We start from the raw sequence: 26,230 nt of genomic DNA, 5'->3' as shown, positions 1-26,230 counted from the left end.
ACAGAACTGGCCATCAGTGGCTCATCAAGATGAAAACAGATGAGTCACAGTGTTCCCCAGCATGTCTTCCTGAAGGGGTAACATCATCTCCCTCTTTCTTCTTTTCTGGGCAGGTAGTATTTTTCAGGAATTAACCCAAATGGTCCAGCATGAGGAAAGGTTCCTTGGACTAGCAGATCAGCTTAATCCAGATCTCTTGCATTTTTAGTTGGTGAAACACCCTAAAGATTAATCAGTGCCCAGTGCATATGCACCATGGGAGTGGCTATAGCATAAGCCTTTTAGAAATCCAGACATCTGGATGATGTGAGCTCACTTTAGCCTGAGTGGGTTATGTGTTCCCCACTACTCTAATACAGCAGCAGGATTTGGGTTAAAGTTGAGATTTTTCAGATATGATTTGTGCTTTTAATTTCACTAAGTAGTAGCCCCTTTCTCAGTGTGCAGCACAGCAGCCTGGAACAGCCAAGGCTTGGAAGAGCAGCTTCATTTTAATTTGTTTCAAGCAAAGTTGTTCCACCTCCTGTGGAAACACAAGCCTCTAGGGCTTAAGCCATTGTGTCTCCACATCAGCTCCAAAACCTGACTTCTTACACAAAGCTCCAACCTTTTAACTGCACAGCACCAGTTTCAGCTGGTGCTTCAATAAGATAAAACAGCAGAAACTAAGCCCTGTCCTCATCTGAGCAAAGAATCTCTGTGACTGTGGCCCTTGTCCCCACAATTCAAAGACAAGGTATGGTATGGTGAGTGGGGATAGTGCTGCATGTTCACACCTCAGCTGTCACCAGGGAATGGGAGAGCCATTTAGGGTGCATCTCCCTGCAGAAGGTTTTACTACACATGTAGAGTTCCCTGAGCAGTTCTGGAGAGAGGCAGTTGATGTATGGTGTACACATGTATTGGTTTCAGTGCAGCCAGGAGGCACTGAGCTGTTCAGGGATCCCCAGGAGTTTTCTAGCCCCAAATGTCCCTCAGATTGTTTGCAGAAGGGATTCTGGTGGTTCCTGTGCTGTATGGATCGAGCAGTGTGAACACCCACTCTGCACCCACTCCCAGTGTGGTTGATGGAGTCCCTTGACAAAACCTTGACAGAGTCCCAAGTCTGTGGCTTTGTGAGCCAAATTCTTCTGCTGGAGTCAGATATTCAGTTCACAGAAGGCTCTGTGTGGCACCAGCCAAATCATTTAACTCCTTTACCCATCTGTTAAATGTATAGCTACTATTCAGAGCTGTGTGGTTTCATTTAATTAACGTTTGCAACAGACTTTGGAGCATTTGAAGAAAGGTGCTGAACAAGGGCACAGCTTTTAGGCTCCCACAGGGGGGTTGAGTTGATCATGGCTTCTAAGAAGTTTAATTTTAGATCAATGCATCTATCAAGAGACTTGTTGCTGCTCACACAGGGAGACCATAACTACTCTCTGCCCCAGCCTCTTCCCAACAGGAATATGTGGGACTGAGGTTGTACAGACTCCTTCCCTCTACATAAAGAAATTTGAGATCAGTAGTGATAATAATAATGTAGATCCACATATCCCTAGCAAATAAACCCCCAGTATTTGGGAATGAGAATCTATCTAGGATTTAGAATCTTGCCAACCTCCAGAGCATCCTTTAAAAAATAGACTTTAATCCTATCTCAAATGCCAAACAAAAATACCAATTAAATGTCATTTTCTATAAAAATGAGATGACCTTTTCTAGAAAAGGTGAAGCATTAAAATAAAAAAAACCCCAAACCTTTAAAGTAAAAAGGAACCCAAACAAATTAACCTCCTATCACACACCACACTCCCAAGATGAAGCAAATACAAGGGTTTAACTGTAGCTCCTGACAATACCCCAAACCACATCTCACTGGTGCTACTCTGCAGGGACCATTTTCAGAGCCTGCTGAAGCCCTGGACAGGACAGCAGTAGAGGTGTGCAGGGACCTGGTGTAAATTTACTTTCCTACAACCTACCTGTGACACAACTGCTGGAAGACTGCAGTCCTGCCAGCACAACTCAGCAGCTGACTGGTTTTAGTAGCACTTGCCTCTTCTTTTCTCCCCACCCTAACAAGCCACCCCTCATCAAAGCTGGACATCCCCCCAGACTCCCAATCTGCATTTGAAAGTAAAGTTGCCTTTCTACTTAGCAGCCATTTCACTGTGTACCTTGCCAAACACATGGCAAAATGGTTTTATAAGCTCAGGAGTCCAATTTTCATTTCTTTAGCCTTCTGAAGGCTAGAGAGGTACAGCAGAGAGACAAGCACCTACACTCAAACACAGTTCCCACTCTAGTGAAAGATGTTTCTAATGTCATCAGAGGGGCAGCATCAAGGACACAACATCCAGCTCACTGAAGAGCTGCAGGCTCCTCCTCAAAACAGTTGCTGTGTTCTCTCCTCTCAACAGTTCCTTTGTAATGGCAATGTTTTAGGTTGTCTGCATTCATGGAAACAGTGTTAGATTTTTACAATAAGCACAACAGGTCATGCAATCACAGTAAGTATTGTGCCTCTTATTGTCCAAATGCACATTAAGTTACCAGCATCCTGCAAATCACCACAAAACCTGCCCTTTTCTTTCATTCCCTGGAATATTTGTCCCTGCTCTCTTCAGAGGGAAAGGCTTAATGTTGACAGCATAGTACTGACTGGTAAATGGAATTCTGTTATGTCACACTGGACAGGATGTAGACAGACACAATGTCTAACTTGCAGTGTTAAACTTACAGTGTCTGATCACAATTCTGATTTTCTAATGTCAGAAAAACAGAATAACATTCAATATACATGTGTATTTTATACATACATATATATATATATATATATAAACATGTGTGTGCATATATACAGACATGCCAAGCAACAACATGGATTGTTTCAGTCACCATTCTCTATTCCTGGTTGTACTGGTGACTCAGACAGGAAGGTGGACATGTCCTGGGCACTCCTGCCACTGAGCAATCCAGTCCTTCCCCAAAGGAACCACTCAATGGTTCAGAAAACAGGGATTGCTCTGGGTTACAGAGATGCTCAGAGGCAAGATGCACAGTCTTTGACTTCTGAACTAGTGATGTGAATCCTGTCTCAGCTGCAAGTCATTTTCACCAGAGAGCATTGCATGGATAACACAGATGACAGAGGAGTATGATCCTTCTGCATTTGTAGCAGTTTTGTGCTCAAGTGTAGTGCTCCTCACTCAGATTAACGTGTTCAACTGCTGCTTGCACATTAACACACAGATCACTGTCACTCTGTGGTGCTCCTGCTCTTCACACATTCCTGTTCCATTCCCAGGAACTGTCTTTCTAATAACTTTCTTTTCAATGCATGTCCCAGGTACTTTGCCAAGAAAATGCAAGAAAGAGCTGCTGGCAGTAAAACTACGAAACAGACCAAGTAAGCAGGAGCTGGAAGACAGGAATATTTTCCCAAGGAGGACAGATGAGGAAAGACAGGAAATCCGGCAGCAAATTGAAATGAAACTCTCAAAGTAAGTGCTGTGAATGAGAAGAGGGAGGAACTTCCCTTTACAATGGGGTGTCCTCTGAGCTCTGTCAGATGAGGCACTGTCACCCACCCCCATGTCCATTGCTTGCAGTGAACCATACACAAATTAATATTGCATATTTTCAGCTGTCAGTCAGCCATAGGGAAAAAATAATCTTAACTCCCTCTTCAGTCAGGATTGCCTTGATTCTGATAGAAAACAAGACAGAAGTCAATGTGGGAGACAAAATTCTGCCAAATCTACTTGCAGCTCCACTGAGTAATCAAGATTTTGAGGTCTTGCAGCAAAGCTAGTGCTTTGACAAAAACAGTAATATAAACATTTGTTCACTGATTTGGCTTTGTCAGCACCAGCTGAATTTGAGGATGATGGCAATTGTCATAGCTGTGTATTTACTTGCACAAGGGAAAGCTGATGTTTTGGGGGGGTGCATTGGTGCTTTAAGGAAGAAGCTACTCCAGCAGCATTGCCCTCACCTGGGTGAGGTGTGTGTAAGCCCAGCTGCAGGCACAGCAGGGATGCTCAGGGTTTGATCAGTAACCAGGGCAACAGGGGAGAGCTGTGAGAGAAAAAGCATTACTGTGGCATGTAGCCAAAAGCAAAGAGTTAGGGTAACTGTGAGGCTCAGACTGCACCATTTGGTTTTTATGTGTGTGTGTGTTTTTGTGTGTGTGTTGTGTTTTTTTTTAAGAGCTACATTTGGGTATCTGCAAACATGAATATTTTAGATGAGACAAAGTGGATTGTTAAATAATCTGTGCTGCTCCTGCCCACACGGGGACAGTGAGCACTACTCACAGCCAAAATGCTTGGAATCAGATTGAGAAACATGAATAGAAGTTCATTTTCAAGGCTTATTAAATATTAAATATCTCAAGCCTCTCCTGAAAGAAACATTTATTGATATTTAGACTAGCTCATTCATGTGTATGCTTTTGATTAAACTTGACCTCAGGGGACAGGGAATGAGAAGCACACAAATGGATCAGAGCACGAGTCCTAATGGACCAGAGTTTATGGAAGAAAACATCACTGCCATCATCACACTTGCCCTCAGCTAAGAAATGAGCTGCTCAGTGAACACAGATGAGATTTTGGGTGCCCTTCATGATGCCTCTGCAATGTTTTTGGATGGAATCAGTGCCTTCCTCCAGTCTCAGTGATTGCATGGACTTGTGCATTGTGCCAGTGACTCCACAGAGCAGTGCAGATGACAGACCCTGTCACAGAAAACATATACTTTCCATACAAGCAGACAAGATCCTACTACAATTTACATCACGTTCTGAGAGTTACAGAGCAAATCATAGATGTGCCACATTAATACCAATTGTTTTAGGAAGGAAAGTGTCATGGACCTTCTCCATCAGGACTTTGTGTATACATTTGAGGGAAATGTTTCAAGCCACACCCCAAAATTGTTAATTCCACTATTTTGGCCAGTCAGTTGCCCATGAGATCTCTTCACAGGTTGGGAGCCTAATTTGCTCTAAATTACACAAAAAAATGGTTTCTACCCCACTGCATCCCCAACCATCACAAAGTACTCACTGAATGAGAAGATCATGTCATATCCAGCCACATCTCATATTGCTGAAATGCCTAGAAGGTCACACCTCTTCAATTCAGCCTGACTTCTGCTAGTGTGAAAGGTCTAATGAAATTGCAGCTGCAGGTGGCATAGCTCCAGGCTTTATCCCTTCCTTTTCATTTGCCATTTTACTTGCTTAATAATGAGCCTAGAGAATTATTTTAAAGGATGGAGTCAAGTGTCAGGACACAGACTTAAAAAGGAAACTGCTGCACAGGTGAAGAAAAGGGCTGGTCATGACTAGGAGCCAGGAAATATCCTGTGTGCATGTAGAGAGTGAAAGAAGCCTCCACACTGTCTGCTATGGTCTTATGGAGCAATCTGTGGTGCAGCTCATTAGCCTCATTGGGAATGTCTAGAGGATGGCTAAAAGCCACCTTTGTTCCAAGTGCTGGAGACAGACTTTCATTTAGCTCCTTCTTCCTGGAACGTGGAAGATTGAGCGCATTTCGGGGAACAGACGGAGCAGAGATTGCTGGAATAGCCAGGAATGGCAAAACAGATTGGAAGCAATCTCCCACACAACTTCCAGCACATATGTGCTCTGGCAGAGCTCAGCTCTTAACTCATCCACCAGAATAGAACATGACCGTGCAAACAAGCTCAGGTGGTGGAGACATGCAGGAAAATATTTACACCAGGCAAAGAAAGTAGGTGTCCAAACGAACCAATGACCAACCAACCAAGGAAAAATGGGTACTGGGAAAGGCCAAAGAGTCAATATCTCTCCAGAATTTCTGACTAGGACTAGGTCTCACCCCACAAACTCCAGACCACCCCAAGCCCCCGCTCAGAGCATGGCCTGGCTGTAGTGTGGAGATGAAAACACACAGGGAAGCATGAAATTCTTGGATAAGTTTTTGAGGTCTTTGCATTCATTCATTTCACCAGTCCTTGTGCAGCATAGTCTCTTTGTGACAACCTGGAATTTTATAGCTAAGGAGCTTACTGCTGAGGTGGGAGGGGAAATGTCTGGGAAATGGGATCCAGTAGAAATGCCTGTTCTCAATAAGGTTTTGCTATACCTATGCAGATAAGACCATGTTACTGCTGTTGTACTAGTAACACTTAGATAACAGCAAGTCATGAATCCACATGTACCATCAGGCTATAAACCTGTCCTTTAGCACAAAGGAATAATACACAGGCAAATTAGCAGTACTTATTCAATGGGTGGCTGCCTAAGCATGGCAAGTAAACAAGCAGTTGCTTACAAGATCAATATTTTCCAGCCCAGTCATAGGGATTTGAAACCCTGCAGCTGTCTAGAAAATTGCCCCAGTCCCACAGCTAACACAGCCTGGCTCTGTATTCTGGAGGGAAAGCTGTGCTGACATATATAATGTGCAAAACAGACCAAATAATAGCATTTATGTAACTTCAAAAATGGGGAGACAAAAGAATAACATCTCAAAACTGCTGTATTTTTTAAGTCGTTCTGGTCACAACACATCTCAACAGTAGCTCTGAACCTGCTGAGAAAACCAGCTCTGCTATCATTCTGAAGAGTGTTTATGAAGTCAAAGCTAAAATCCCTATTTTTCTTCGCTTTTCAACTCCTCCTATCTCAAAAGAGAGATTGATGATATGTTCTGGGCCAGATTGTACTTTTACAACAGTAGAAATCAACTGACCACATTTATTATTGACAGACAGCACTGTAAAGACAGATCTCAGGCTTCATTTATGTGCACTGCTGCTTTGGAGCAGTGTATTTCCCATATTCTGTGCTCCCAGCTAATTTAATGTACCACTTGTTGCCGTGGAAACATGCACTTCTCTCTCTTCCTCCATCCAAAATGGCAGTATTCCATTTTTCCCAGATTTCCCTGTGCTGCAGTGTTTCTCTTAGTAATTCATGCGTCCCCAGTGCCCCAGGCCATGGTGTACACTTGCAATATCCTACTGTGCATTAGGCAATGGGGGTCCCAACACGTCCTGCTTCCCATTATTATGTGTTCAGAGCATAGATAATAAGCCCTCGATGGAATTCAGTGAATTGAGAGCTCTTTGTGTCACGAGGCAGAAAAGACATTTGCAAGTAGGATTGTTTGCAATATCTGCTTTCTGCCTTACAGACTCACGTTGGTCTAGGAGGGGTTGGAGCTGAAACCTGGGGGAGTGAAAGAGTTGCTAGACTGAAGAGTGACGCAGAAAAGGGTTGTTTAATTAAATTTGATATCTGACTGTTTAGGAAGTTGATGTCTGAACTGCCTGGGTGGCTGGTGCTTCTCAACAATGCCTCATATACCCACAGTCAAAGACACCCCACTCTGACTTAATGTTTCAATGAAAACATGAATTCCTGGAAAAGACTTGTAATTTTCACTTCATGTTCTCTTTCACTTCCTCGGACATTTGCATAAGTAGACACGATGTATTAAGCAGCACTTAACAGATCATGGAGACAGGAACTCACATACAGAAATACAGGCACCAAGGGAGGCAGGCAGGAAGAACAATGGGTTTGTGAACACAGAGTAGAACCAAAACTTGAGCACCTAAAACTGATCTTTACCACACCGAAAATGTTGGCATGGCTACATGAATCATGCTGGGGCAAGGTTTCTTGGCAATGAAAAGTGAAAAGGAGGTATCTTTATTCAGTACTTCACCACATCTAGAAATCTGTAATTCTAGTGCTGCCCTGAGGTCCTTGGAGAGGCATTTTCAAGTTGACTTGCCCAGAAACTGCAGATATAGCTAAATGCACACCCACGTTAGACCCTGGTTTGTACCTTGGGCTCAGGTAACAGGGCGTGAAGTTCACAGTGCTGCTGGAGACAATACCAAGCAAACAGTACTTCAGATGTGCAGCCTAAAAGCAACATGGAATGGAGTTCAACACAGAGCAATCACAAGAAAAATTTTACCTCTTGATGACACAAAAGCTGTACCTTGCTTCCCAAGGACGGCACGTCCAGTGCCACATCCTCACAGAAATGTCTCACTGCAGCTTTGCTCGTTGAAATGGCACCAGCTGAGACATGACTGATCAGACTGAGAGATTCTGCAGGAAACTGGGCTGGAGCCCCAGGAATTTGGAGAATATTTCTTTTATTTTGAGCAAAAAGGGCGTGTGTATGTGTAAACTACTAGTAGCCTTAATGCAGAAGTTAAGTAGCTACTGAAGTAGCCTAAATTCACCTGGAGATTAGCAAAGTGTTTGCTGGAGCTCCAACTGTGCTCCAAGTCACTGAACTAGCAATCAGGGAACTGCCCCTACTGCAGAGGGCAGGGAAGACCTAACAGATTTATTCCAGAGACAGAAAGGCAGGGACAAGCACAAAGAACAGATCAGCTGTCCCCACCAATTAGCTGTGTACAGTTTAATGCCTTTCATTCTCATTTGGCAGGAACCATCCAGGTAACCATCTCACTGGGGCTAAAAATAACCCAGTGAGTGCAGCGTGGGTGTCTGTGCAAGCCTCAGCTCCTCACACGAGGCAGGAGCTATAAATAAAGCCACAATTTAATTCTGTGGGCGTGTGTAAGCCGAGGGAGTCTCCTGTCTCCTCACTCTGCAGCACACAGCAAGACGTGGTGCTGTGAGGGACTGGCTGAGGGGCTGCTCTCAGAGATTGCCCTGTGGCTGCAGTGTTTTATTAACAGCTTGCACAGTGCCCGAGTGCTGTGAGAGGATTTTTAACCTGTTTTGTCCCTTCTCCATTATGGCCACAGCTCTTCAGGCTGTGGGAAAGCCAAATATTGCAGGGGATGGAGAGAAGCATAGGAAGAAAGGATGCTGAGATTCTGCTGGCCCTGCCCCCAGGATTTAGATGTCTGGATTCCATAGGCATTAATATTCCCTGTGCCCTTCCTGGTGTCAGGCAGTGACACACAGCTGAAACCCTGCTATGAACACAGTGACAGCACTGGCATTCTGGTTGAGGGGGCTGAGGTTTAGTGTCTGCTGCCTGAGTTAGTGACAGTCTTCAATGACAAAAAATCAGGAGGAAAGGGAGGAGACTCCTGTTGTTAACATCCCCAAGCAGTGAGTAAGTTCAGCCTCCTGTTTACAAGGCTTTTCATGTCCAAGGGAGCTGCAGTGCAGTTGAGATATGAGCATTAGAGGAGGTTCAGTACATCTGTACATGCTGTACCTTGACTGCACTGTCCCCTTGTCCTAAGGACTGAAGAGCTGTTGACAAAGGTAGTGTTTGTTCCCTTTCAGGCATTGTACTCACAAAAATACCATGAACTTCACTAACACGAATCCCTGGTCAGCAAGTAACAAACCTAACCCCTCTGAGTGTCTGATCATCCCAGGCCCCTGGACAGAAGCTCTTCAAGCAGAGGCACTTGCTTACTTCAGCAATGAAGTACAATTAATTACGGAGCACCTTGTCAGCTCTGGGCAGGAGCCATGATCTGCAGCTGAACCAGAAAGAGCAATTTGCTGTCTCAGACCAGCCCACAGCTTGTCTGGCAAGAATTTTTAAATACACTAATTCATTTATAAAGGGTTGAAAGAGGGAGGATTTCTTCCTGTGTTGTTCTTTGATTTGATCACACGCAGACGACCCAGAGCTGCTCTCAGTGCAGGTGTAAAGGATTCAGCACACACCTCCTGTGGGGAATGGTAGGTATTTGTGCAAGCATGGGGCAGTGTCATTGCAGAGGCAGAGACTTCTGCCAGGGGTCAAAACAAAGTTCCAAATTCCCAGGGTGCAGCTGGTGAAAGATTGTCTTCTGGGAAGACACTATCACTTTACACTGTTCTGTTCTACATCCCTGGCTTCAGTGCTGGGAATTCATAATCAAACATGTTGTCCACAGCACAGAGAAGGCAAGGGCAGCAGGACAGAGCACAGCAGGCAGGGGAAGAACAGGGCAGCAGGTGTAAACACAGCTAGGAATATACAGGGTCTTTTCTGGGACACAGAGTCAATTCCTCGAATAGATCTTCTGGCATAAGTGGCACATGTGAAAATAGAAATGAAAAAAAAAATCAGAGTTCAGAATGCTGCAAAGTATCACAAGGGAGCATAATTACATAAATAAACTTACAGGAAATCTGCTAAAGCAAGTGTAATTAAATAAGGAAAAAACATTTTTGGGAAGAAATGAGTGCACTTGTTGTGCCCTGCCAAACCACCCACAAATCAGAGCATGTGCTCAGGCTCAGATCCTCTCACAGCAACTGGGCACCTACACATGCCTCAGGCTCTGGGCTCTAACCCTGCCGAGTGACAAGCACTCATAAACCAAAATGGAAATGCACAGAAAGCCAATAATACTCTATAATTCTTCACCTTACACCGGATTATGATTCGGGTCCTTAAGCTAGTTTGAGTCTGCAGCACAAGTAATTACAGGGAGAAATTACTTTAATTTAATTTGCAGAGCTTAATCGATAGAGACCAAAGTAAGCTGCTCTGGTTGTCACAGTGATTTGTGCTGCTTTCTGAGGAAAACCTGACCAGAACAAGGTGCTGCAGCAGTTGTGAGCTCCTGATAACCCAAGGGTTGAGCAGGGATTGTGCCATTCACAGCAGGAGTTTCTGGGTATGGTCACTGTGTCACTGAGATTATTTAGGATTAGTTTTTTTGGTTTAGACCTGTTAATGAAATTCAGGAAAAATGTTTTATGCACTTAAAGCCAAGCACTTAATTCACTTAGTTGGAAGAGGAGCCAGACAGGATGGACAGTGTGTATCTGCAAGGCTGGTATTAAGCAAAATCTCAGCCAGGAAGGGGTTTGACTGCATGTTTTTTCAGGTTTACCATACTCATTTCAGACTTGCCACTTGAAAGCATGTAAGAACAAAAGAGAGAGAGGGGAAGTTTTGGTGTTGTGTTAGTTCTCCCTCCACTTGCCTTTTAAACCTAACTAGATTTATATGCAGACTGGATATAAAAGAGTTTCTCCCTAACTGTTGCTGTGAATTGCCTGCAGAATAGCTAAGCAGATAGAATTCTCCCACAAAAACTGAAGCATGGCTTTCAGTTTGGAGAAGGGCAAAGACCAAAATTCCTTGCTGTGCAGTGCCACATTTGCACTCAGCATACCTGGGGGCCATGTGGTTTGCACCACAGTGTGTGCTATCAGGATTAATGGGGCAGTGCTGTCACATGAGTCATCTGCACCTTCCCTGAAGAACCTGAGCGTATTTCTGGCCTCTCTTCCAAGAACTGGCTCAGCACATGTGATCCAAGGAAATTAATTCACACAGTGCAGTTAACTGCCTCTCCAAATACTGTGGAGTTACTACAGTTTCCTCCTCCTGCGGCTCTGAGCACAACTTCTGTAGTCTTATTCATTCAGGATCTGAATTCCCCCTAGGAGTCAGAGGCTTGGGCTCGATGCTTTCAGAGAGAAAAACTGGGTCAGTCAGGCACATTTCTACCTTTTTGAGGTAACTTCAGAGAAGGTGAGTGATGTGAAAAATTAAGGAAATAAATATTTAGAAAATAGGAAGGGGGGAAGGAGAGAAAACAGGTCAGAACAGAAGGTCATTGATTTTAATCAAACACTGCTCAACAGATATTGTACAGTCATATCAATTATTAAAACATAGCTCTAGCTAAGTCTCTTTGATTCCACTGCCTGTGCCCACCTGGCAAGCTGCAGCTGTATAATCAGGTCTTGTGGGGGTTTTCCTGTAGCTTGGGAGCTACTTGGGTCAAACAGAGCACTGCAAGTTTCCTTCAGTATCTGTTTTTCAGGATAATTAACTTATCCAAGTGGCTAGCACACCTCCTTGACCTCTCTCCAGGCTCTGGAGAGTGGATTTTTTACCCTGGAAAGCACTCTTGCTTTCTAGCTTTTTCTTTTGCTGTCACGTGTAACACACCAAAAGCCAAGAAAAGGACTCCCAGATTTAGCAATCCATGCTCAAATACTTACCCAGTGAAATGAAAAATAAATGGATGACACCTTTGGAGGTTGAGGACCTCCTTCTGTTCAAAGGCCACTTGTGCAGAGGACTGGATCAAGGCCACCAGGAAAAGTTGGGAAAATCTGAGTCTTAAATCACATTAGAAAGAGGTACTTCAATCTAGTTAATCCATTGTTGAGCAAAGATGTGCCAGTTATTTTGTTTTGTTAAAGCTATACAAAATCCTACTCAGCCAAGAGACAAAGAGCAGAATAAAACCACGAGTGCCTCACTGCTGGAAAAAAGCTCTCCATGTCGAGACTACACGGCTCACAGATGAACAACCACTGTCATTTGCTTGAGATGATCATATTCATTAAGCAAATTAAATTCTGCATGAATTAATACTTCATTAGTTTCTCAAAAATCATGTTGGAAAAAAAAAAAAAAAAGCAAAGCAAAGCCAGGCTCTCAGAGCAGTCCCTGCAGATAGCAGCTGGCCTCTTGCAAAGAGATCAGGCTAATTTGAGGGTGTCTGCAAAAGCCACGTCCTGGCCAGGCTACACTGCAGCCTTGTTGGGATAATTACCACTGGGAATGGGTACAGCACTTTCAAATACCACCCAACTGAGGCAAAATCCTCCTTCTCATGAAAAGGTTACACAAACCAGGGCTAACGTGGTAAGGAAAGTTATAGGCATCATGTAATTAAGCTTGAAGAAATCATTTTGCAGCCTGTTTACAAGGCAAGCAGTCACAGGAAATGATGGGTGTGTGGCAATGCCAAGCTTAGGTCTGCAGGGGTGATGGGAAGATTGGGATTAGCAGGGACTTTTGGAGGAGCAGAGACACAGGACTCAAACACTATGACTTGCTGTGATCAGCTGCAGTGACAAAAACATGTTCCAGGGAAAACTAGTGGCTGATGGAAGCTGTTTGCAGAGTCAAGACCTCTTCAAGCTCTGAGAAGTCATTGCCTACTCACACTGCTCTGCTCAGCTTCCCCCACCCTATGAGACAGGTGGAGAACACCTCTGAGGATACGGAGGTGGTACAATGGAATCCTCTCTGAGAACACAGAGACCTCACCAAGCTTTTCTGTCTCAGCCTTGTGCTCTGACAGTAGCAGACAGTGCATGTTGTACCACAACAAATCATAGCTGTAACGTCCAAACTAAATGCTCAGGTCAATAGGAAATGTTACATAATTAAATTCTTGCATTTTATTCAATTGAGGGACGCAGATTTTAAAAGCTCAGAATATTCTGTTCTGGCTGGAATTTACCAGCTAATTCTATTTGGATTTGTACCATCATAACTAAAAACAGGATCCTAAACAAAAATAAGGAGGGTCTCAAAAAGCTTTGGGGAAGAACAGACAGAATATAAGGATGACATTTAAAAATTCAAATCCTTTCTGTATTTTCCTGTAAGTTAGCCTGTCTGCCATGCTCAGTGTCATGCTTTGTGGCACTCAGTGACAAGTTATACTCCTCACCCAGTCCAATTTAGAAACAAAGGGAAACTGAAATACCATTTGCAGAGGGAATGAATAAATCCCCAGAGGGTCTGCAAATCTGGTTTTCCAGACAAGCCACTTTGTCACATTTTTCCTATTCTGTACAATAGAGGAAACCATATAGATCAGCTTTGCAGAGCACTCAGAGCTGCTGGAGAAAGACCTACAGAAGAGATGATTGTTCCTGTCACTGTGACCAGGACACTCTCACTCCTGTGGAATGTCTGGGCTACACCTTTGAGTTATCAGTGGAATTTCTCATTTCACTCTGCACACCGACAGCAGGAACACTCTTTGCATTGAAAATCAACAAGATACCCCAAGACAAATTTTGAAAAAAAAGCAAAATATTGAAATCAAATGAAGATTTTTAATCTTTACTGCAATCCTGCAGTAAAGAAGAAGGATTCAGAGCATGCTGTGGGCAAGGCTGTGTGGCTCTGGCCAGTCTAAGCTGAAGACAGTGTGAGGGCAAGCTGTTGGTCTAGCTCTGTCCTGCAGAATGCTGGGCTAACAATAGCATGCACAAGAGCAACAGAAAATAGTGCAACAGATGGCAAGATGCTGTCTGAAGACAGGGATATCCCATCCTGTTGGAGATGCTGTGTGGGTGAGTGACAGGCGAGAACTGCAAAGGATTTGCCTTGCCAAGGGGAGTGTTCCCAGAGAGATTCCTGCAGTTTGGTAGCAGGTGTACAGCCATACAGCAGGGACTGCCTATCCCAGCACCATTTGCAACTTTAGAAATCACTAGCATTTAGGTTTTTTTTCCTTTAGGGATTGCACGAAGTACTTGGAGAGAACTGCATTTTCCCTGAATTACTTCAGTAATTAAGAGAGCTGTCCCCTGGCACTCAGCCTGACACTGCAGCCACTTTGCAAAGTGCAATGCCATGTCTGCTCCTGCTAGGCCTTGAAGCTTCTGGGTTAGTAGGTTCACACAGCTTGATAACCCCAGCTGTGGGGTAAGTCCTTGCTGTTGCTTTCTGCAAGACTGTGCAATGGCAAATACACCTGCAGAGGTTTATTTGTCACTTCACAGGTTTTGCAGATTGTCTTTTATATACAGCTACAGCTTACAGGGAGCAGGGAAGGATATTCTCCAGAGCTCACAGTGCAGAGGGAAATCCTCAGCAGCTCATACCCATGGCAAGAATGGCCATTCTCAAACCATTCTGCATTAAATGAGGGGGAGGAGGAGAATTTGCATAGAGTCAACAAGGGCAGACTGACAGCCCAGGCATACCAATATTTCTTTGTCTTGCTCTCTGCAAATCCAGCTGTGGTTTCTTCCAGTGACCCAAATCCCACATTTGCACATTGCACTGGCATCTGTTCGTAGGGGCAACTGTTTATAGGTTAAGTGCACAGTATTCAGGGTCTTAGTGCTAGCTGTGCAGCAGTGAGCATCCTAGCTGAACCCAGGGCATTTTGAGACACTTCCATCCATGTACAGTATCTTTATTTGATGCACTCAAACACAGCTACTGCTACAGTCCAAACTGACATGTCTTTGTCATCCTGTCCCTGTTCCCTCTGATTGCAGTGGCTGGAATTGCATTCCTGGCTGCCCAGGATGTTTTGTCATGAGCCTACAGGCACTTCATTTCTTAGGGGGCTCAAGGGTAGCTAGCAAGACAGCCTCAGCCTCCCTGGGGGAGAACAAGCACAAACATTGCATTAGGCATTGTTCATACAGTGAAGTTAAAACCTAACTTCTTTTTTTTTGTTTGCTTGTTCCTTTTGGGTTTGTACATATCATTCCTCAGTAAGCACCCAGGAGGATGCAGCTGTTTCACTAGGACATAGGGAAGTCTCAGGAAAGTGTCAGCCCCCACCACTGGGCCAACATTTGCCTCTGCTCTACTAGTTATTGACTTGCAGACTCCCTAGTGCTGCTCAAACAGTTGCTATTGGAGTTGGTTTTAGTGGTAGATGTGTTTGTTTAAAATAATAAAATGGCAATACATCCATAATGGGATAGAACTAAAACCCTGGGATTTGTATGATTCCTTTTGTTTGCCTGTCCTGAAGCATCAGACCCTCAATGTTCTCAATTTGCCCAAATCTAAGAGATGTAACATTGCTTTTTTCTTTTCCATTCCGTGGAACACAGAGATCCAGAGTTCTACTCCTGTTTCAGAGGGGGAAAAAAAGAAAAAAGAACGAGAATATCTATTGCTTTGCAGGGAAATATTAACCATTTTCAGTGACCTGCACAGTGTTATAACCAGTGTGTGCTTTTCCTTTGGAAGACCCTCCAACATATATTTTAATACAAAGCCTTAAGCCCTCATCAGCCTTCAGCAGAGGAGGTGCTCTGGGAGTCTGCACCACTCACACAGTTATTTGAAGAGCATGTTCTTTCAACACTTTTTCGTGCTGAGTTATTTTTAGCTTGAATGTATTCCCCAAACCAGCTCTTTGCCCAGCTGCAAGGCAAAGCAGAAGTGAGAACAGGCAGTAGTGCTGCTCACGCTACTGAACAAAACAAGCTACAGACTCAGAACATGTCTTTGGCTGAACAATCAGGTGTACTTTTCTCACCCTAATGACTAAATATTGTAATCCCATTACAAACAGGACAGATCCACTATCTAGCAGCTCTGTTAAACCACAGAGTGGGGAAGCAGATGGAGGGGAGAGGAGAAAGCTCCTGTTCTGAAATAAGCAGCTATTACATTGACACCCCATTTTCAGCACATTAGCTCCTGTATATTAACTAATAGCACAACTGAAAATTAAAACCCTTATGTTGGTCCTGCAATGTGCCACAACATCCTTCAAGAGTCCTTAACTGCATGTTGAGAGAGATACAAAAGCAATAGTCTCCTGAAGGTGAGGGAAGGTTGCTCAGCATCTGCACTGAGCTTTGCAGCAGACCTTAGAACTGAGAGGCAGCTCTGCTCTCCAGCTCTGCCTGATCTTTCTTCCTCACACCTTGGGAAAACTATGAACCCAAAGGTCAAATGCACTGGGGCTTTCACAGGTGGTGAAAACAGTGATTACTGTAAAGCCTTCAGCATCTGAATCCTCTCACATAATTAGGCCCTGGCTCTGTTGGTGTATTTCAGCCCACACAGTGCTTATCACTAAGTGGCACTATGCAATAGTGAACCTGTCACAGGATCCAGGTTGTTCAGGGACAGTGGGTTATGATACAAGGTCACACTGGGCAAGTATGTGGTTTTTATTCCAGTTGAAATCTGAACTCCCTATTGCAGGGCTTCTATCACAGAAACTATAATGATAGGCAATTGTAATTGCCTGGGAGATGAGTGACAACATAATGAACAGAACTCATGCTGATTTGCAGCCTTGAGAGCCCAGACAGAACTGAAGGCCAAACAAATAAGTAACGTATTTAATTAAGGAAACATATACAGTCACTGAGTTTATCTGCAGTTTTTCCATTTGGATGCAAACAACAGTTTATGAAGGAACATAGACAAAAATACTGGGCAATTTTAAAGCATGCAACTCTCAGCATCTACCATACCAACTCACCCTTTTCAAGCTGCTTCTACCTCCCTACTACCACAGAATGGCAGCAACTACTCTTGGGATGGTACTTTTAGATGCTCCAAGGGCTGGAGCATCTCTGCTATGGAGATAGGCTGGGAGAGTTAGGGTTTTTCAGCCTGGGGAAGAAAAGGCTCCAGGGAAACATTGTGGTATTCCAGTACCTGAAGAATATTTATAAAAAAAGAGGGAGAGTGACTTTTTACATGGGCAGATAGAGATAGGTCAAGGGGGAACTGTTTTAAACTGGAGGAAGGTCGAGTTAGATTAGATATTAGTTATAAGGAGGAAGAATTTTACAGTGTGGGTGGTAAAACACTGGAACAGGTTACTCAGAAGTGGAGGATGCCCCATTCCTGGAAACATTCATGGTCAGGTTGGACAGGGCTCTGAGCAACCTGATCTATTTGAGGATGTCCCTGCTCATTGCAGGGGTGTTGGACTAGATGTCTTTAAAAGTCCCTTGCAACTCAAATTATTCTCTGATTCTGTGATTTTCCTGTTACGGGAAATGCTGGCACATCACTCAGCTCCCACTTTTTACATACTTCAGAATTACCTTGAGGTACAAACAAATTTGTGTCTCAGTGTCTGCCTTCTAATTTTGTACAGACAGTAAAAGAGAAGTCCCTCCTACCAAGGATTTACTACTACCCATAATTGTACATTGCAGGCAGCACTGCTCTGCCACAGTGCAGTGCGTGGGTGACTCAAAGCCCTGGCACACATCCTCTTCACAGCTACTTATGGGAAGGATGGAAATAAACGTCTTGTTGAATCGAACATGATGTTCTGGTAACAGAGATGCCAATTTAAGAGGCAGAGGCTTTGCCTCCTGATGGGCAGCAGACACAAGCAGCTTTATGGGAAGCGAGCACAGGGCACTCCCATTTCTCCTCCCTCTGCTGGGACTGGAGCTCTCCTGTGAGAAAGATCCTCCCCAACACTTCTCTTCCCAACTCATCCGCAAAACCACCTGACACAAGAGACAATCAATGCAATTGCTGCTGGCTACAGCTCATTTACTGATGGCTGGATTGATTGCTCACTTGTCAGTCCAGAGTCACAGGCACATGCACGTGTCCAAGTCTACTCAGTCCTCTCCTCCCTTTGGAGAAGATTATCAGAATCACATGGATCTAACTAAGAGTAGCAACCAGATTCTGAGCTATGACTTATGGTTTCAGCTACAAACCCAAAAGAAATTCAGTTTTATGGCAGTCATACATACAGATCCTATGCCACAGACTCTATGCAGAAATAGTTTTGGAAAGCAGAGGGATGTATTTTGGGGACAGATAAGAAACCACACAAACCAAGAACCTGAGGTTTTTTTCCACTAGGCTCTGCTGAATGCTTGCTGGAGTGTGCCAGGGAGGGGACAGTGCAGACTAGTAAGAGGACCTAGAAAGGAAGGAGTATCTGAGGTGTGAGAAGTCAGCATAGCCCCTCACACATGCAGGTGGGCTGTACCTGTTCCAAACTTGTCTCTCATCAGCTATTCTGTGCCCATACCTGCAAGCCCCCAGCTTGCTGTGCCTTTGTTGGGATGCAATTCCCACAACAGACAAAGCAGACACTGCTGAGGGTAAATCTGAGGACAGAAAACTTGGCAGCATCTCCTGCTTGCAGGACACATTGATGCATTGCCCATCTGAGAGCAGACCCTGGGTCCTGGTGATGTGCACATTCTCAGGCTGCTGAGGACTCAGTCACCTGTAACTGTCCAATATTCTCAACCTTGGTGTAATGCTGGTCCCAAGACATTAATTCCCTTAAATGTGAATGAGACGGTCTGGCTGTGTGAAGTAAATATTGATCTACTGATCAGCAGTCAGAGGCACATGTGTGAGTCCTTGGGCTCACCAACATGTGACCTTGCTCCCGAGGGGACGAGCAATTCATGGTTTAACAACTCAGGTGTCTCCACTTGTGCAGATATGGAACAGGATCTCACACCAGACCCTCGTGGTGAAGGGCTGCAGCCCACAGAGACCTCCCACCCCTGGGGCTGGGAGGGCAGCACTCCTCATACCCCCTGGACAGCCTGTTTAGCTACAATTATACACCACACATGTTCAGAAGGAAACAGCCACACACCATAGATTTACTGCCCCTCCGAGAGCTGCTGGAACACCTGTGAATGTCTTAGGATTCCCATGTGCTCCTTGCACAGAGAAAACAAATACCTCGAGGCCATGTGCAAACTTAGCACCTGTGGTGCTTTGAGACCAAGAGCACCTACTGCTGTACCTGCAGATGTTCTTGGGGTGAACCAAGGGTGACTGAGCCAAGCTGCAGTGACCTGCTCCTCTCACCCACAGGAGGAACACTGCAGAGAACATGGGAACAAGCAAAGTCTTTGGCTTCTGAGAGATGACAATACATATCCAGTTATCTTTCTGAGCCCAAATTACTGGAGAACACATTCTAAAGGTAGCCTGAAAAAAAACCCAGACACTCCCCAAACCTCAAACAGCTGAAACACACCTGGTGCTTGGAGGTTTAGGCATTCTTTGACCAGAACAACACCACGAAACCTTTGTAATTGGTCTGAACTTAAGAAATTGCTGTGTATGTAATGCTGTGTGTCTGTGCCCACTTTTATCCTCGCACATGTACAGTGCCTACCTTAGCATTTTGAGAAAATATTCAGATTGTGGTGTCTATCCAAACTTGAGCATCACTGACACATGCCCGGCAAACTCTGAACTGCATCCAAACACCATTTCCAGGGAAGCAGCACTGATGCCTCCAGTTCTGCTCAGTTTCCCCCAGGCAGCTGCAGTTGCCTGTGAGGTGCTGCCAGTTCAGCTCCTCTTACTGCTGCTCTTGGCATCCTTTGGTTTAAACTAACAGGGAAGCAAATTCCTGGACTGGATACTCTTAACATGAGACCATGGCAATCCCAACGACACTGTGGGGGATCTGGACAGAGGTAGGATTTGCCTGTGAGTTACTTGAGAGTTTTCAAGGCAGTTTCAAGCCCTTCCCAAACACAGCTTGCCCTCAGAGGGAGCACTGCTCTCTCAGCAGACAGCACAAAACCACCCAGACCTGGATTTTAATGACACACGAGCACACAGCAGCATTAATTGGATGTTTTTCCCAGAAACAAGTAATAGATACCTAAATCAACTGAAAGGAAATCATTACTGCCACACAGCAGAAGCAATGGTCTGGGTGAGTGCTCCCTGTGGAGTTACAGTCACCTCACTGAGGTAAGTCCACATGGGGCTGTGAGTTCCTAGGTGAAAACAACAGAAACAGAAAGCACAGGACTCAGCCACACACAGCCACAGCCACATCCATGTCCACATTGCAGCAGTGATGGAGCCTCTTGCCCCCCTGAAATCTTCCAACAGCTCCTCCAGCCAGAGCAGCAGAACAATTAGGCTGAGGGTAGGTGAGCCCTGGGCTGAGCTCTGCTCCCACCCACACTCAGGGGCAAGGAATCTGCTGCACCCACAGCAAACCAGGCAGGACTCTGATTCAAAGTGACTTGCAGCTGTGATACAAACCCTGTCTACACAGAGGCTGTGGAGAACATCCACAGTCACTGAGGGGTCAGTTTTTAGCCTTTGCAAAGGTTGTGTCAGGAGAGGTACCTGCTCCACCCTCTGGGATGCTCTGCTCTGGGGCAGTCTGTGGATATTGTTATTCAGCTGGAGTTTGTTTCAATAGGAGATTTGAGCATCCCCTCTCCAGAGCCTTAGTCTGCAGTCCCTGATTCCTGGTCAGTGCTCCCCAGCCATGGTGTGAGGGATGTTGGTGGCCCTTTCCCCAGGACAGATGTCCCTGAGGCATGGAGATGTTTCTGAGATCATGACACTGTCTCTGCCCTGGGCTGGACAGTCCCTGTGAGGACACACACCGAGCTCAGTGTGCAGAGGGTGTCTCTGGTTCTGCTACAGGCAGAACTTGATATTTTGGCAGATTTTTAACAGAAAAATAGGAAATAAATACCCCAAAATGGAGTACGCATTGCTCAGAGCCACATAGCACCCAGAGAACAGCTCACTCAGGCAGGGGCACAAACAACTCAGAAGCAATTCCTTAAGTAAAATGTCCTTTCAGGAGTGATGTGTATTTTTGACAGAGGTAACCTGTGCTTTCCTCAGTGCTGTGCTGAGCCACTGCCCTGCCAGGAGCCCTCAGGAACCTGTTTGTCCTTCTTGCTCTGAGCTCAGCTGTGAGTTCTGAGGGAGGTCAGTGTGAGCACTGAGTCCTCTCTCCTTCACCTTCACTGACTTATCCCAAGCTCAGCCACCCCACAGCAGCTCTCACAGTGCAGAAAGGAAATGAAAGTTGTTTCTGGGCAGAGAGAAGCTTCTCCTGAACAGAAAAACAGCAAATAGACACAAAATGTCCCTACACCTTGGTAACAACAATGTGTGGTGGTGTTGCCACTTCTCATTTGATCATGACTTGCAGTACTTGGGGTTTGCACTCTATCCTCAGCTTCCCAAATCCTGTGAGAGTTTTATTTTGTAGCAAAGTCCATGGCTAGGTTTGTGTCTGTGACACAAATTTTGTAAGTGTGGTCTGTACCTCTGAAAACCTCAGGAAAAAACCTCATGCACACAGATCCCTGTGTCTGTCTGCACCTCTTCATTCTGCAGTGGGTAATGCTGAGGGTGTGCACAGAAATGTGAGCACTTCCCATGTGTAGGGAGCCAGGGTTAAAATAATCAACCATCATCCACATTACAACTACAGAAATACAGAGCATTCATATACATTTGTGTTCTCATGCTGCTTTAATCATTTCTGTTGGGCTTTTAATCCCCCAGTTTCAAAGGGGCCTCTGAAATCTAATGTCCAGATTTGGGAGAATCTATCCATCTCTCAGGGCAGGGCTGTAATTAAGAGTGGCTGAGCGAGAGGCATGTGAGCAGCAGGTCGGGTGGACCTTTCATTTGCAGATAAGCTCTGGGAGGAAGTCATTCTTCCCTGATTTATATTATAAAATGCACTTTAATCTGTTTCGAACAAAACCTAGCCAGAGTTGTGTCATGTCTGAGACAGACAGGGAAATGAGTGAGGAGGGTAACGAATTAAAAATACACATTTAAATTATTTAATAAGGCATTTCAGCATCATTCCTGTTTCAGTTCGTATTATTGGAACTTCAGCTGTTAGAGTATCCAGTTTATCACCCTGAAGAGCACCCAGAGGCCAGGACAAAAACCTTAGGTGATGCAAAGTGTTAGGTAGGAAGAGTGAGAGGCTGGAGGTGTTTCTAAGCACAAAAGCTCATAATCTAAGTTTTCTGTCTGCGTGAATCTGGTGTAGTGGTTGTGGTGCCAAAGATTTCCCCGTGATCCCAGGAAAATGAATTAAAAAAGGGTAAGGAGTTGTGGGTCTGATAACATAAGACCACAGAGTGGATTTTGAGGGTATATTGGGTAAGGCTAATAAAACAAGGAGAAATCGGAATCAGGCACTTTTACCAGTTCTTTTATTCTGTTAAGTTCATTTTTCCATCTGTTGTGTATTGGATAAAATGTAGAGCTTGTTACAGCATGACTTTATAACCATTTCCTATGCACAGCAGAGGAGCAACTACTGCAGCAGTTTGCAGTGTGGTCCCTGCTCTGAGCATTTCTTTGTCTCTGTAACTTCATCTCTGGCTTGGCAACATCTGCTGAGAGCAGCCGATGAGAATCCTTACTGTTACCAGAACACAGCCCAGGCAGCATCAGAACCTCTTTCCAATCTGCCTGCTGGATTATTACATGAAAACCAGCAAATGCAGCATGTGTGTGTGTGTGAGGAGTCCAATTACCTGAGCTCCTCTGCAGATATTAGCAGTGTCTCGTGGGGAAGTCTCATTTAGTATGCAGAATCAAATCACTATGGCACTGATCATATGATTTGAAGACTCAATCCTGAAGCAGCACTACTGAAAAGGGGAGGTGAAACTGCCTAAGACATTCCGTTCAGACAGAGTGAGGCTGTGAGCAGCACACGGATTGCATTCAGCAGGCAGAGCAGAGCTGCTGGGTTGGTCTGGTAGATGTGTGGTCGGAAAACCACAGGAAAGCTTTATTTCTGGCCAGTCTGCATTTTGTCAGGATGCACCACTGGTGTTCCTAGAGACAAGGAAGCTCGCTGCTACGTGTGATTGAAAGGGGAACAGAAGATCACTGTGAAACTCATTTGATAACGACCTCAAACACCCCCTCGAGAGTGAATTTAACTCTTGGGGAGTGCTGGTTCCAACTGACTGGCTGGGAAGTAGTGATGAAAAGGATGCACACTCCGAGGCAGCATTTCATGGACAGCAGAGCAAACTAGAGGAGAACTTTTACCTGCATTGCTGGCATTTGGGAGAAATAAGCTAAGAAAGAATTCTGGTGCCAGTTTTTTTTTTTCTTCACATGCCCTGGAGAGAGATTTTTGCAATCCTCTCCTGAGGCAAACCCCAACCAGAACTCAGAACACTGCAGACTTTGCAAAGCACAGGCATGGTACAAAATGTGATTTTGGTGTTTTTCCGCAGGCGACTCAGCCAAAGACCTGCTGTTGAGGAGCTGGAAAGAAGGAATATACTTAAACGTGAGTATTTCTTTCTAAAAGCAATTTCTGTGTGTTTGTTGAAATCCTTGATTGCATTCCCAGAATTTATTATTTTTTAAAAAATTATTGGGATTATTTTCTGTGCCTGAAAGTTTCAATTTTTCACAAAGGCATGAAATTTAGCACAGCAAAGAACAGCTCAGATTCAGCCTTACCCATAATTTTCATGCTGACTACACTGTCATGGGTGTCCAAGAGGGGAATACAATCTATCACACTGTGCCATGAGAATTGGAGTGAAATTTTTCAGGACATGGACTGTCATGGCAAACCACACATAGAACACCACTGAGGCTGCAGAGGAAGGGGGAAGAATCCTTGCAGAGGTGATTCTCCTACAAGGGCATTTGTTCATGTCACTAGAGATCTTCCCAAAGACAAGCCAAAGATCGTGCTGAGGTATCAGAGTTATTAGAGGGACAGTCCCAGGCTTGAGACAGATGCTGCCACCAGGGACTATCCTCAGCATCTCTCAAACTCACAGGGCAAAACTTGCAACACTTTTCCTCAAGGTTGGTGTTCTGAGCAGGGGATCAAACAAGTGATGTACATAATCCCTTTCCTTACAAGTGCTCAGAATCCTCTAAGTTAGGGGAAGGTGAGAGCTTTAGAATTGTCTCCATGGTGGGTCTCAGACAGGAGAAAGTGGGACCCATCTGCTTGAAGGCAAAATTTATTGCTTCTGTTATTTTCTGATCTGTTTAGTGCTGAAAGACAAAACTCAGAATGATGAGAACTACAGATTCTCATTAAACAAGCATAAACCAAAAAACCACAGAAATTTGTCACACAAGCAATGCTACCTATGCTATTTAATGATATTTAATCATCTGACTTTAATTTGCTAGGGGAAAACTTACCTACATTGTGCTACCTAAAATTTAATGTCTCAGAACTTTCTTAGTGGTTCCTAGGAAAAAAACCTTATGCTCTTTGCCATGGAAGTTATTGGGCATTTTTTTTCAGTTTTAACACAAAGGAATTCCATAGTCAACATATATTTAGCAGTACTTTCTCTGCTGTTCCAATGCATAGATCACACACAGTAAAATTAGCTGTATTTACCACATGAAGAACTAGATGAGGAAAAGAACACTCTCCTTGCAATGTGAGTGTATGAACTTGGCCCAACTTCACCTCTCATCTCCCACACGAGGCAAGAAAAAGCAGCAACCCAAGATTCTGAAATCTGTGGGGCCAGATTCCCAGGAGTCAGTAACCAAGACCTCTGCAAATCTGTTTCTCTGGGTTTTTCCTGGCTAAGGAAGAGCTGATCTCCACTGGAAAAATCTGTTCCTCTATGTTTACTTTTTGAAGTGTGCTGGTTACATCTTTAATCTGGGTTAAACTGACCAGCCTTAATAATAAAAAAGTTTGAATACATTCATATAATGAGCTTAGAGAAGAGATAAAGCAGAAAGAAGATAAAGCAGAATTAAAGATACTTCCTGAATACCAGCTAAACATACTGGGCTAGATTTGTGTCTCATTTAAAGAGCTCCCAGCATGGAGCAAATTTACTGACTCCTGTTGAGTTGCTCAGGCTTTATACAGGTTTTATCAGAACCACTTCCATTTTCTTTACCTCTGCCATTAGACAGAAAGCTGAATATCCTGTAAATGTGTAGCTGTGCCTGTTGTAATCTTTGACAGGTGCAGCAAGTCTAGTTTCAGATTTGAATAAACTCAGAAATTAGTAAAGTCACTTTTTATTAAAAGGGATTCTCATTACAGACTTGAAAATAGCTTTTAAAACAGACTTTAATAGCATCCTTGTTATGGACTATATAAAAACTACCTGGATGGGGTGTCACATGCAAAGCTGCAGCAATATAAATGCCCTGCAGTTAAATCACCACAACCCCTCCTGCACATAGGAAAGGTCTGTACAGTTATAAGTTTCCCAACATCTTTGATGTTCATAATTTGTACTGCCAACAGTAGCAATGCTACCCCCTAAGCTGTTTGAAGGACTCAGAACTCACATCTGTACAGCTCTGGCAAAAAGAAAAGCATATTGCAAGTGCCTAAGTGCAGCTACTGTTATTTTAAAGCAAATCTCAGCAAGATTTCAAGAAGTGACTGCCTATCCCCCTTAGGGAGATGTTTCTGAGAGAAAAGTAATATATGAAAAGCAAACTTAAAGCCAACACTTTCTTACAGTTCTGTTGATCTTCCAAGTCCTTTAACTATATATAGAAACACTGCTGGTTTACCACCAGCCATGCAAAGCAAAGGATGTAAAATCACAGCCCAGGTGTCAGAAGCAGCAGCAAGCTGAAACTCACATCCAAGAAAGCTCTTAAAACACACTGTACAGCTCCTGTTTCATTCTTAACTCAGGGAATTGTTCTAATGTCACGCAGAGCTGAGAGTTCCCTGAAGAACTCTCAGAGCAGCAGAAGGAATTAGAGCAGTGCACAAGCCCCTTCAGAACTGGGAGCATCTCTGTGCTGAGGTTTATAAAACCAGCCCTGAGTAATGAGAGGAGCTGTGTGGGCAGAGTGATGCTGATGGGAAAAGCCTCTCTGGTTTGTCTCACTAATAATGTCTGGGGTCTGGAATACCCTTGCCAGCATTTCCTATCAAATCTTGGAGCTGGCAATAAGCACTGAACCTGAGGGGATGTCTCACATCATACCTTAAAAAGGCACTAAGCCATGGAAAAGTCTCCTTTTTTGATTGAAAT

General features: G+C 44.3%; 1 protein-coding gene across 1 annotated transcript in view; it reads left to right on the top strand.

The window, feature by feature from the left end:
- LOC103812201 (phosphatase and actin regulator 3-like) overlaps positions 1-23,520 on the top strand; it is a gene marked incomplete at its 3' end in the record, with an annotated part of 40,972 nt that extends 17,452 nt beyond the window's left edge. Inside the window, exons 7-8 of the mRNA XM_009085210.1 lie at positions 3,335-3,488; positions 23,465-23,520. Of these exons, the coding sequence (XP_009083458.1) occupies positions 3,335-3,488; positions 23,465-23,520 (210 nt within the window). The remainder of the gene's footprint in view (positions 1-3,334; positions 3,489-23,464) is intronic.
- Positions 23,521-26,230: the final 2,710 nt, after the last annotated feature.

This window comes from Acanthisitta chloris, unplaced genomic scaffold (genome assembly GCF_000695815.1).
Source record: "Acanthisitta chloris isolate BGI_N310 unplaced genomic scaffold, ASM69581v1 scaffold7522, whole genome shotgun sequence".
Classification (NCBI taxonomy): domain Eukaryota; kingdom Metazoa; phylum Chordata; class Aves; order Passeriformes; family Acanthisittidae; genus Acanthisitta; species Acanthisitta chloris.
Note: the sequence above shows the minus strand (reverse complement) of the source record. Positions and strands in the feature narration are given on the sequence as shown.